The sequence below is a fragment of the Oncorhynchus clarkii genome, chromosome 20, assembly GCF_045791955.1.
Source record: "Oncorhynchus clarkii lewisi isolate Uvic-CL-2024 chromosome 20, UVic_Ocla_1.0, whole genome shotgun sequence".
Classification (NCBI taxonomy): domain Eukaryota; kingdom Metazoa; phylum Chordata; class Actinopteri; order Salmoniformes; family Salmonidae; genus Oncorhynchus; species Oncorhynchus clarkii.
In genome coordinates, this window is record NC_092166.1 from 45111224 (window position 1) to 45125047 (window position 13824).

General features: G+C 44.6%; 1 protein-coding gene across 1 annotated transcript in view; it reads left to right on the top strand.

The window, feature by feature from the left end:
* The window catches only part of LOC139376412 (unconventional myosin-Id), a 123872-nt gene that overhangs the window by 32314 nt on the left and 77734 nt on the right, over window positions 1-13824 (top strand). The window contains exons 4-11 of the mRNA XM_071118980.1: window positions 4136-4301; window positions 4399-4452; window positions 4934-5029; window positions 5901-6017; window positions 6315-6518; window positions 6858-7003; window positions 7209-7323; window positions 7503-7673. Coding sequence (XP_070975081.1) covers window positions 4136-4301; window positions 4399-4452; window positions 4934-5029; window positions 5901-6017; window positions 6315-6518; window positions 6858-7003; window positions 7209-7323; window positions 7503-7673 — 1069 coding nt within the window. The remainder of the gene's footprint in view (window positions 1-4135; window positions 4302-4398; window positions 4453-4933; window positions 5030-5900; window positions 6018-6314; window positions 6519-6857; window positions 7004-7208; window positions 7324-7502; window positions 7674-13824) is intronic.

A 13824-nucleotide genomic window follows, 5' to 3' on the forward strand; every position in this document is an offset into this window, starting at 1 on the left:
TACTAAAGGGGAAGATGTAGCAAAAGCCTTCACAGATCATTTTGAGAAGAGGTGTCGATTTGTTAAAAACATATTCGCTATTACAACTGACCGTGCCCCCGCTATGGTGGGGAAACCTAAAGGATTCGCAAAGCTGACTGAAGAGAAGATTGGCCACCCTGTGGTTAAATGTCACTACCATTCACCAAGTTAATCTGTGTTCCAAGATCAAGCCTGTGGTGCTAAGGGACAGTGCCTCTGTTTAGCGAGCTTGTGGGCAATTAGATATTCAGTAGACACAATTAGTTGTAATGCACATATGGAAATCATTACTGGCTCGCAGATCTTTAGAAATGGTAGGATAAATTGTAAATTGACACACCACACCAAAAAGTATGCCGACCCCATCCTCTACACTGTACTTTCTTGTTTTGCCACATAAACTGAAATCAGGCAAACTACTAGAATTTGAAAATGCATATTTTCCGGACGTTGAAATCAGGTTAATTTTTGGTTCTGAAAGAATCCGGTGTGCTAGCTCTGGAATAGATCAATTACAATGAACGGCCTGGGATCCCCTTGGAGAGATTTGAGAACCACTACTTCACTATACTGTACTGTCTAAACTTGGGAAACATAGTTGTCTATGATTGGTTCAGATTTGGTCCAGTCTGGAATTTCCAAATTTCTGAAGGTACCACGTTCATCTGTACAAACAATAGTACGCAAGTATAACCATCATGGGACCACGCAGCTGCATCATGTTGTGGGGGTGCTTTGCTGCAGGAGGGACTGGTGCACTTCACAAAATAGATGGCATCATGAGGATGGAACATTAGGTGGATATATCAAAGCAACATCTCAAGACATCAGTCAGGAAGTGAAAGCTTGGTCGCAAATGGGTCTTCCAAATGGACAATGACCCCAAGCATACTTCCAAAGTTGTGGCAAAATGGCTTAAGAACAACAAAGTCAAGGTATTGGAGTGGCCATCACAAAACCCTGACCTCAATCCTATAGAAAATGTGTGGGCAGAACTGAAAAAGCGTGTGCGAGCAAGGAGGCCAACAAACCTGACTCAGTTACACCAGCTCTGTCAGGAGGAATGGGCCAAAATTCACCCAACTTATTGTGGGAAGCTTATGGAAGGCTACCCAAAACGTTTGACCCAAGTTAATCAGTTTAAAGGCAATGCTACCAAATACTTTAGTGTATGTAAACTTTTGACCCACTGGAAATGTGATGAAAGAAATAAAAGCTGAAATAAATCATTCTCTCTACTATTATTCTGACATTTCACATTCTTAAAATAAAGTTGTGATCCTAACTGACCTTAGAAAGGGAATTTTCACTTGGATTAAATGTCAGGAATTGCGTAAAACTGAGTTTAAATGCATTTGGCTAAGGTGTTTGTAAACTTCCGACTTCAGCTGTATATGGGTAAGGGGACAAGGCAATAAGATACACCTGGTAGCAGCAGCCTGTATGTGTGTAGAGTCAGTTACAATGTACAGTGGGGCAAAAAAGTATTTAGTCAGCCACCAATTGTGCAAGTTCTCCCACTTAAAAAGATGAGAGGCCTGTAATTTTCATCATAGGTACACTTCAACTATGACAGACAAAATGAGAAAAAAAATCCAGAAGATCACATTGTAGGATTTTTTTATGAATTTATTTGCAAATCCCAGAACCACACGGGGGGACCTAGTGAATGACCTGCAGAGAGCTGGGACCAAAGTAACACGTCTGGCACTGCAGGATTTGAGTCCCTGGCGGCGTAGTGTGTTACTGATGGTAGGCTTTGTTACTTTGGTCCCAGCTCTCTGCAGGTCATTCACTAGGTCCCCCCGTGTGGTTCTGGGATTTGCAAATAAATTCATTAAAAATCCTACAATGTGATTTTTCTGGATTTTATTTCCTCATTTTGTCTGTCAAAGTTGAAGTGTACCTATGATGAAAACGACAGGCCTCATCTTTTTAAGTGGGAGAACTTGCACAATTGGTGGCTGACTAAATACTTTTTTGCCCCACTGTATGTGCATATTATGTGTGAGTGAGAAAATGGAATGAGCGTTTGTGTGTGTGTTGGAGTGACAGTATGTGTGAGTGTGTAGGGCCCTGTGAGGGTCCATAGAGACAGAGCAAAAATTGAAATAAAAGGTAAATAAAAACGTAAGGTTAAGTCAGATAGACCGTGTAGCTATTTATCAGTTGTATTACTTGGGGATAGAAGCTTTTCAAGAGCCTGTTGGTGTCCAGAATTGATGCACCGGTAACTCTTGCCATGCGGCAGCAGAGAAAATAGTCTATGGCTTGGCTGGTTGGAGTCTTTAACGATTTTCCGGACTTTCTTTTCATACCGCCTGATATAGAGGTCCTGGATGGCATAGAGCTCAGCAGCAGTGATGCACTGGGCTGTCCGCGCCACCCTCTGTAGCGCCACGCGATCGAGGGCGGTACTATTGCCATACCGAGCAGTGAAGTACTGGGCTGTCCGCGCCACCCTCTGTAGCGCCACGCGATCGAGGGTGGTACTATTGCCATAACAAGCAGTGAAGTACTGGGCTGTCCGCGCCACCCTCTGTAGCGCCACGCGATCGAGGGCGGTACTATTGCCATACCAAGCAGTGACGCAGCCAGTCAAAATGTGTCACATGCACAGGATACAGAAGGTGTAAACAGTACAGTGAAATGTTTACTTGTACAGTGGCGTCTTTTGTTTGCTAAACAATGAACCATAATTCCAACTCATAACATTACTACCCTGCATGTATATACAGTGTATTCGGAAAGTATTCAGACCCCTCAACTTTTTCCACATTTTGTTACATTACTTTTTTAATACTCAATCTACACACGATACCGCATAATGACAAAGCAAAGACATTTTTCTTATTTTTTTGCAATTATCTTGAAAATAAAAACAACTTTTAAAATATGACATTTATGTAAGTATTCAGACCCTTTACTCAGTACTTTGTTGAAGCACCTTTGGCAGCGATTACAGCCTCAAGTCTTCTTGGGTATGACACTACAAGCTTGGCACACCTGTATTTGGGGCGTTTCTCCCATTCTTCTCTGGAGATCCTCTCAAGCTCTGTCAGGTTTGATGGGGAGTGTTGCTGCACAGCTTTGTTCCGTTCTCTCCAGAGATGTTCAAGTCTGGTCTCTGGCTGGGCCACTCAAGGACATTCAGATACTTGTCCCGAAGCCACTCCTGTGTTGTCTTGGTTGTGTGCTTAGGGTCGTTGTCCTGTTGGAAGGCGACCGTCATCCCAGTCAGGTCCTGGGTGCTCTGGAGCAGGTTTTCATCAAGGATCTCTCTGTACTTTGCTTCGTTCATCTTTTCCTCGATCCTGACTAGTCTCCCAGTCCCTGCCACTGAAAAACATCCCCACAGCATGATGCTGACACCACCTTGCTTCCCCGTAGGAATGATGCCAGGTTTCCTCCAGACGTGATGCTTGGCATGCAGGCCAAAGAGTTCAGTCTTGGTTTCATCAGGCCATGTTTCTCATGGTCTGACACTCCTTTAGGTGCCTTTTGGCAGATTCCAAGCAGGCTTCATGTGCATTTTACTGAGGAGTGGCTTCCATCTGGCCACTCTACCATAAAGGCCTGATTTGGTGGAGTGCTGCAGAGATAGTTGTCCTTCTTTTAAAAGTTCTCCATGTCCACAGACGAACTCTGGAGCGACCATCGGGTTTTTGGTCACCTCCCTGACCAAGGGCTGTTTTTTTTTTTTACCAGGCAAGCCAGTTAAGAACAAACAGCGCCACCGGTCACCCCAGGCACATTTGTTATTGTCTTATTGTTGTGTTTATGAAATGGAGCAGAGGAGCACCCAGCATTGTGGTAAACCTACTCTGCTTTTCTACTGCGTGTGCAAGGTTGTCAGAGAGGGGAAAAAAACTGTGTTTGTTGTTTGAAGTAACATCTTTGTTGTTGTAATATCGCAAACGGACGTGGCAGTTTTCATCGCTACGGATTCCAGCTGCGACTCTAGCTCACACTACTGTATTTAGTCCGATCATTCGCTTTTGGCCACCTTATTGTTTGTTGATCTCTATGGGCCGAGGATCAGCTGAGTAATAGGTAATAGGAGCCAGGGGAGCTGTTAGTAGTACTTTAAAAGATGTGTTGCCTCTCTCTCCAGGGTGAAAAACATGCTGCTGAAATCCAACTGCGTCCTGGAGGCCTTTGGCAACGCCAAGACCAACCGCAACGACAATTCCAGTCGCTTCGGCAAGTACATGGATATCAACTTCGACTTCAAGGGAGATCCCATCGGGGGACACATCAACAACTACCTGCTGGAGAAGGTAGGGGGCACTGGGGGAGCAGTGAGATCACCTGTTATAAATAAATGATCAATTATGTTTCACTCTGTCTGACTCAAACCATCTGTTTCTCTTATAGTCCAGAGTCATCTTCCAGCAGGAGGGGGAGAGAAGCTTTCACTCATTCTACCAGGTGTGTGTGTGTGTGTGTGTGTGTGTGTGTGTGTGTGTGAGTATAGATGCGTGTGTGTATTACATGCCAGACTATACCACCATTAACTGGTATACAGACCAGATGGGCTGTGGGTCTGTGACTGTGTTGATCATACAGGCTTGGTGATATCAAAGGTCTTACAACTCTGCTATGCTGCTATTTAGAAATATCCATCCTTTCACCCGATTTAACTCCTCAAATACACATTAATCGTTCTCACTCCATAAACTCCCCCATTCTCAAGGTACTTCACCCTACATTGGTCAGGACACATTATTGATCTAGAATCTAGATTATTCTTTACTTTTGCTCCATATTGTGGAGTTACGTACTGTATGACTCACCGCACCATTTGAAATGAAATGGTTTAGAATGTAAATACTGAACAGTCTCCGACGTGTCACTACTGACTCTGTGTCTTCCTTCTCTCTCGCTCTCTTTCTTTCTTTGTTCTCTTCAGATGGTTAAAGGGGGTTCTGAGTCCCTCTTGCGTTCCCTCCACATCTCGAAGGACCCCACAGCCTACAGCTACATCAAAGTAGGAGGCCAGGTCAAGGTAGGTTACCACAGAAGTATATCCGCTTTGACCCTTTGTTTATACAATCACAAAATGTCACTTTATTTCTCACGTTTTAGACCGTGAATGTCACCAATGCTGAGTTTATTTGGTAACACTGTTTATTTTTACAGGAATAAATAAAACGCAAGCCCATGCTCAGCAGATGTGCACGGTTGTTTGAATTTCTGATCACGTGAGCAGCTGTGTTTACAACTGATGCTTTTGTGTTGTGTAACAAAATGTGCAGCTATTGCATGAATTCAAAGTGATATATTACGTACGAATATCCAAAGGGGCCAATGATGTCATGTTTTTGAGTGTCCGTCCCTCTAAAACAAGCCTTTGAAGTTTTTGGGAGCCGTATAATTCCAGCTGTTAACACACGCCAGCAAGCATCTCCGTTCTGCTGTCTCTGCACTTGCAGTTTAATAAGTAGGAACAAAACAAAGTTGTATAACAAACAATGTGACGTCATGGAACAGAGCAAGGCCAAAACAGCTGAAGTGGTTTGTACATGGTGTGCAATGCTCCCATTTTTATAGAAACAGTCCTCGGTTGATGCTCACACCATCCTGTCTTAAAGATATTTGTGGTCATCTTGTCACTCCTACTTTATGACTTTGGCTGCTGGGAGTAGGAACATGTCAGGAATGAACTCATACTTGCCAAAGTGAGGAAGTGGTGTATAGTATTTGGCCGGTGTTCCAGAATAGTGAAAAGTATGTGTCAAGTAAATCATTGTTGGACTAAGTTTTACTTCAAAATTGACAAAAAGTTGAACGTGTTTTGTGTGAAGGGAACAGAAACGCTCCTATTGTTTCCAGTTTGATTGTCCTACTCATCCATTCCTTCTTTCTCCCCGCCACAGTCGTCCATTAACGACGGTGCTGATTTCAAAGCTGTGGCGGATGCCATGAAGGTGATCGGCTTCACACCAGATGAAATCCAGACTGTTTACAAGGTCCTGGCCACTATCCTGCACCTGGTAATACCCCATATTAACTCCTAACTCTTGGCCTTCCAGCAGGGTTAGCATAGGTTAAAATCAAACGGGGTTAAAGGTATACTCAGTAATATGACAACGTCACATACTGAGGGGTGACTCCCTGTTGTGTGCCCAGTGTCCCTTTTTAAAATGGAACAGGTTTGAATTGAAACAGTCCTGCCCTTATTTGTCCTATTCCCCTACCCTTTGCTCCAATGCGATCACTCCACCTAGTCTCTTTAGTTTACAGGTAACTTCCTTGTATTCCTGTATTTATCTCCATGTGACCTCTCCCAGGGGAACCTGACGTTTGGTGTGGACGGCGACACAACGCTGATTGAGAACTCCAAGGTGGTGGCGGTGATCGGGGTCCTGCTGGCCACTAAGGAGGAGAATGTGGGAAAGGCCCTGCTCTACCGCACCGTTGCCACCGGCCGTGACGTCATCGACAAGCAGCACACGATCCAGGAGGCCAGTTACGGCCGGGATGCCTTGGCTAAGGTAGCTAATGCTAGTACGCTACGTTAACCGATTAACAGTTAACGGTCAAAATGCTGACTCTTAGCTAAGCTAGCTAATGCTAGCACGCTACGTTGGCCGCTTCACAGCAGCGAACGCTAACTCTCAATGGTAGTGCTAACCCTCAAAAAGGGTTTGTGAAATGGGCCCCAATGTTAGACGTGGTAGGCCTAACCAGTTTTTAAAGTAGCCAGGGTATTATTTTGAAGGCTTCTGGGTAAAATAGCAGCCAGTGTAGGTAGCTGACCTATAGCACCCTGCTGTCTCTCATGATCTTTATCTACTGTTGTCTGCCTTGGTGTTGGGGCGTGTGACCCACAGGCTATGTACGAAAGAATGTTCTGTTGGATCGTGGGAAGGATCAATGATGTCATTGAAGTGAAGAACTATGACGCCAAAGTCCACGGGAAGAACACGGTCATCGGAGTGCTGGACATCTACGGCTTTGAGATATTTCAGAACAACAGGTTAGGAGACGTGTCCGCTATAAATAATTCAATATTGAATGTATTTCAGTGTAGAATCTCTACTTGATTAAGTCTCTACATCAATATGAAATATACTGATTTTATACACAATCTCTCTGTCATGACACTTGTATGTAACACGAGTATAAAACCAGGGTCACAGCCATTCACTCACCCTCTCCTTCCCTGTCTGTCTGTTTGTCAGCTTTGAGCAGTTCTGTATCAACTATTGCAACGAGAAGCTGCAGCAGCTCTTCATTCAGCTTGTGCTGAGGCAGGAACAGGAAGAGTACCAGCGCGAGGGAATCCCCTGGAAACACGTAAGGCCACATCTTGGTTCCACTCCACTCATCTCTTGTATTGCCTCCAACAGCATGGTCAATTTGCGTCAAGTCATTCTCCTTCCGTTGATTATGACTATTAGGAACGTCTTACTTACTCCCTGTGCTGGTTGTAATGATATACCGATCCCCTGTTTTCTCTCTGTGCCTGGGCGTAGATTGACTACTTCAACAACCAGATCATTGTGGACCTGGTGGAGCTGCAACACAAGGGCATCTTCTCTGTGCTGGACGAGGCCTGTATGACCGTGGGCAAAGTCACCGACGAGGTCTTCTTACAGGGACTCAACAGCAAGCTGGCCAAGCACGCCCACTACACCAGCCGCAAGGTGCGTTGAAAAACTATTTGGAAATCATTTTCAATTCGTGAATTGAATTTCAATTCGTTGACTGAATTGAAAGTGGAATATACCTGAACAATGTGGACACATGGATATGTTAGAGGCTTGTTCCCAGCAATTACCTAAGTAATTATATTAGCCCAACAACCTAGCCCAGTGATTTTGAAACATAAGACAAGACTGAGGACTGTATACTTTGTTAGTTTAAATGATCGGCTCCATCAAATGCTGTTTAAAGGTCCAACGCAGCTTTTTAATCTCAATATGAAATCATTTCTGTGTAACATTAAGTGCAATACTATGATTGTTTTCAATTAAAATGGTCAAAAAGAAACATAAATAGCTTCTTAACAAAGAGTCATTTCTCAGGCAAGAATTTTGCTATGACTGTCTGGGAGTGGTCTGAGCGGAGAGAGGGAAAAACTGAAAATTGGCAGAGATGTTTGAAACACTTTCTTATTGGTCTATTAACTAATTTACCGCATGGTGATGTCACCACGTTGGCCAAAACTCAATCCCACCAAAAAAGGCAAAAATTCAGGCATCCTTTTGAACAACTATTGCCCTTTTAGTGTATTATCATCATATTCACCATTTCACAGTATTATTCCAACCTCATAGTGTGGAAATAAATATAAAACACTACACTGGGCCTTTAAAGTCAAATTGGCATTACAGCCATTGTACACCACCAGACTAAGAAAACATATGGAATTGTTTTAAGAAGGTCATAACGAGGATAATTTAGATATTCCATTTTTATTTTAAGACCCCCTGAAGTATAAAACAATGTATTTAAAAAATGATTTGAATTTGGCCCTACTGCTATTAGCCCATTCAAACGCATTGAATAACAGATTCACTACATGGAACAATAGATAGTCCAGAAAAAAATTGAAAGGTTCTGAAGTGTCTGTCCTATATCTGAGCAATATAAGAAAGATCAGGAAACCATTAAAACAATTATTTTATTTTATTTAACATGTATTTAACCCCTTATTTTTGGCACTTAACTATTCCCATATATACTGCACTTAAATAAATAAATACTGGTACCGGGAGACCTTCAGACGAGTCTTGTGGTCATCCTGGAGCAACACAACCAACATGTTTGTAAGAGTCTCACCTTTCCAGAGGGGTCATATTAGTGTGTAGCCCAAACTGTTCGGATGCTACAGACAGAAGTTGGCAGATCAGCTGTACCGCTGTCAGACGAGTCGCGTTCGGATGCTACAGACAATTTAGTGAGAGAACCAATTTTTCAGGATGTCCCATGGTTTGACAAACATCGCTCTAGCTCTGTCACCTTTCACCGCAGATACAGAAGTGCAACATCAGCGGCTGCTGTGGATTGAGATGCATCCCCCCAAATGTTTTATATATTTATAGCTTAAACTGATGGATTTTGATGGGGATTGTTTTTATTATGCTAATTAGATTTCTGCGGGGCAGTGGAAATCCACTCTAGGCTGCATTTTACAGGGTAGTACTTCACTCAGTGGACCACAAGAGGGCAACAGGCGTCAGAGAAACGAGTGCTGGGCTATCTGACTCGACACTTTGCTCTCGGTGATGTCACTGGCAGCCAATGAGAGTCAATGGAGCTGGCGTCTTGCTGCGCTGGCATGGGTGTTACAGAGAGGGGGAGAAAAGAAGAGACTGAGGATCATAGCAAGAGAAACAGATATTCAGGTGGAGGGGAGGGAAAGGGTGCCCGGTAAAGATAGGGGCCGTGTCACTGACATCCAGGTTGTTTTTCCCTCCAACATCTTAGAATCAGTATTGTGTCATCATCCTGGCTGTTGCTGTCTTGTACCCTGTAAAGATGGTTCCTTAGGCAATGCTACTAGCCACGGTCTCATTCAGTCCAGTGGGTGATGTTCTACAGTGCCTTCGGAAAGTATTCAGACCCCTTGACTTTTTACACATTTCGTTGAGTTACAGCCTTATTCTAAAATGGATTAAATTGTTTTTTCCCCCTCTAACCAATCTACACACAATTCCCCATAATGACAAAGAAAAATTTGTTTTTTTCTAGAAAATGTTGCACATTTATTACAATAAAAATCAACTAAATATCAGATGTACATAAGTATTCAGATCCTTTACTTAGTACTTTGTTGAAGCACCTTTGGCAGCGATTACAGCATCAAGTCTTCTTGGGTATGACACGACAAGCTTGGCACACCTGTATTTTGGGCTCTGTCTGGGCTACTCAAGGACATTGAGAGTTGTCCCATAGCCACTCCTGCGTTGTCTTGGCTGTGTGCTTAGGGTCGTTGTCCTGTTGGAAGGTGAACCTTCATCCTGAGTGCTCTGGAGCAGGTTTTCATCAAGGATATCGTTGTACTTTGCTATGTTCATCTTTGCATGTGGGAGAATTCCAGGGGACTGAATACTTTCCGAATGCACTGTTGACTGCATTCCCCCTCAGGTGAATACATTGATTACATCTGTATGTCATTCATCTAGTTATCGACCAAGTCATAGATTAGCTCAAGGCTGAGGCCTGAAGGACTGGCAGGCAGGTGGCTATCATACTCTGTGTGTGTGCACTGCCCTGTGCAGAGATAAAACACCTAGCGCTACACAGAGTCCCCATAGGCTCCGGCGGAGAAGATTGATAGGCAGACAATGAGAGAATAAAAAATATATAATCAATGTAACCTTTATTTAACTAGAGAAGTTGAAGGAAAAGTAGATTAGAATGCTGGTGCCACGTGAGTATGATGATGTGGATGTCTGTTCCCGTAATGCACTTATGCTATAATCTACATCTATTTGGTTGGACACAGTAACTAAGCTCTGTAACAATACAGGAACTTCTACTTAAAGATGCTTGACTCCTGATACTGTTATCAGTAAAAAAAAAAAAAAAATAAACTCAAATGTTACTTTTAAAAGTTTGATTTATTGCGGGAGCATGACGTTATTGCAGCATAGCAGAGAATGCTCCGAGGCTCATCCCTGGTGCATCGGAGGGACCCATCTTTTTTTGATTCAGATTCCCCTCACCTCTCGTACTCTAGAAGCAGCTCTGATTTGGAAAGTTTTGAAATGTTCATGGCTGCCAGGTTCAAAGTGACTCACAGACTCTGCGGGCCTGAAAGACCTCAGGCAGTTTTTTATTTTTTAAACATTGCAGTTCTTGTCGGGAATCTTCCAAAGTGAGTGTGGAAATTGGAAGTGTGAAAGGGAATGAGGGGGAGGTAAAGATGGAATGAGGAAGAGATTGAGCGGGACCGAGCGAGGGAGTGAAAAAAGGCCAAATGAGGGATGTGTGCGAGAGAGAGCGGGGGAGTGAGAAAAAAGGAGGAGAGTGAGAGAAGCGGTGTCGTATTCCATTAGCCTGTAATAGGAGCCGCACTGTCTGTCAGCACTAATGTCCTCACCCTGGAGCTGCTAGACACCAAGGTTTCTCTGTGTTCTCCTGGCTGACTGTCGCCCTGTAATAACTCTCACAACACACACACTGTTGGCAAAGACCTCACACTCCAGATCAGAGAGCGAGAGGGCGAGAGGGTGGAAACGAAGCAGCGTCTTGATCAGTGGCAGCATCTTCAGGCGCGTCTTTGCTTCAAAAACTCCTCCAGATCTAGTCGCTATGTTATTGCTCTGAGTGTCTGATGAAAACATCCCTTTAAAAAAAATCCCTGTTATTGGTTTTCCAGTCCTGTTAGGGCTGTTAGATATTAATCAAGGGGGTGTTTGAAGCGGTGGAGATGTGTTGATAAAACTACTGGATGTAATTGATACTGTATATAATGGGAGGGGGGTGTCTTGCCGTCATAGTGTGAGACGGGAGTGGTTACTGACAACTGTATATAATGGGACTGTGATGGGCCAGGAGGGGGGGGGGTGTCTTGCCTTCATAGTGTGAGACGGGAGTGGTTACTGACAACTGTATATAATGGGACTGTGATGGGCCGGGGGGGGTCTTGCCTTCATAGTGTGAGACGGGAGTGGTTACTGACAACTGTATATAATGGGACTGTGATGGGCCAGGGGGGGGTGTCTATAGTGTGAGACGGGAGTGTTTACTGACAACTGTATAATAGAACTTTTGAAGACACGTTTAAACAGGACTGCAATTGTTCTTGCTCGATAAAAGTTAAGGAAACACTTCCCTGCTTCCTCTGAGAACTCTCTGCATCGATACCATACTCGATCCTCCCAATTCCCTCTCTGACTCATATGCCTTCTCTTCTGCACTTTATGAGGTTGTACCCCTTTAATACCATGTCGTAAGGCTGAGAATGAATAGTTTTAAGGGCAACTTTTCTACCACCTTTGCATGGGTCCTGGTCCTCTGCCGCACGTACGACTTGTTGTCGTCTGCTTTCCTTCTCCAGGTCGTTTTGATCCTCCCAGATGTTTTTTAAATATTTTTTTACACTGTTAACTATTTGCTGACACAGGCCTTCCTGCTGGGAGCGGTCGTCATGGCAGCCTCTACCCACCCCTCCCTTGCTCTCTCTCCCTCTATCACTCCCTCTTCATTTCCACCTCTTTCTCGCTCTCTCTCTCCCTACTATCATACACACACACACACACACACACACACACACAATCTCTCTCCTCTCCCCCCGTCCCCCTTTTCTCTTTATCGTCTACCCTCTGATCCTACTATTTGCTGTCTCTGCACATGCCCTGTACAGTCGCAGCATAGGATGCTGTGTGTGTGTGTGTGTGTGTGTGTGTGTGTGTGTGTGTGTGTGTGTGTGTGTGCCTGTATGCTTGCGAATGCATGCAGCAGCAGCGGCAGGCTGCCCAAAAGTGATTACCCTTTCATGCACCATGTGGTGGAGATGCTAATAACGTGGTCCTGCTGTTCATTAGCTCTAATGCATTTACATTACAATACAACACAAGGACGGGGGGGGGGGGGGCAGGAAAGAGGTACGTCTAGAGTGGTTTCATGCATGTCTACGAGAAACCTTTCAAACAAGCGCTTCCGGTTCCAACACATAGGCTTTTTACCTTCTCAATGCAGCATATTCTTGATGTCACGTTTTGAACTTCTCCTCGAAGTGGGTGCTTAGTCTCTGTTGACGTTTCTGTTTTTAGAGAATGCAGTAATGATTGGCTCCTGTGGTGAGTGATTACCGGTTTGGAGCAAGTCAGTTGGCCGGCGTGGCACGTGTGCCCTGCAGGTGCCAGCTTAGTTAGCAGGCGAGACTGCGAGGCCCTGGTGGCGAACATGATGGCAGGTGGAAGTGGCAGAGGGGAGGCGCTGGAGGGAGGGCAAGGTTTGGGCAGGAGGACGAGGGAAAGCAGGTGTTAAGGTGATCAGGGTGGTCTCTGTTATATAGCTGTTCACATTTACACGAGGCTATTGGACTCGTGTGACAAGAGAAAATCCGAGTTGGACAGATATGATTGTAGACGTTTTAAATCAAAGAATGTTCAGTGCTTTTGTGGACAGGTGCAGTGTCTTCTTCAAAATAATGAATGTGGAACTAAAAGACCCAAGAGCGCCATGGCCAAAAGACAAGGGAAATAATACCAAGGTTTCCAGTTCTGTATACAGACTGTAATCCACACAATAGGTCTGTTCTGAACCTGTTGTGGCGCCACCTGCTGCCTTAAATGCTCCATCTGTCCTTTCTCTACCTGTCAAGAACCCAATAACCCCCCCCCCCCCCCCCCCCCCCCCCCCCCCCGTTCAAAACATTGCTTCCATCTTCTCCATTCTCATTTCTCTCTCTCTCCCGCTCCGTCTCCCCTCGTAACTCTCTCGTTACCTCTTTGTCCCCGTCATCTCATCCCAAACGTAGCTCTGTCCTTCTCTTTAATTTCCCTTTCTCTTTATTTTCTCCCTCTCTCTAAACCCCCCCCCCCCACCCCTCCTCTTTCTCATCTGAAATGGGCATTAGACTGGATAAAGAGTGAGGCAGACGCGGAGAGAGACGTGGCAATAGCATAGCTGGTAGTGTCTGTGGAGGGGGACGTATTGTGGTAGATGAGGACAAGGTGGCCTCCGTCTGTCTGGCTGTGTGTTTGTGTGTCTAGCTGCCAGGATCACTGTCTGTTTGACTGGCTGGCTGCACTGGCCTGTATAGAGCACAGGGTCCTTCATGGATCAATTCCCTATCACAGTTCGACTGAAGTATTTCTGCGATTGCCATTCCCATTCATT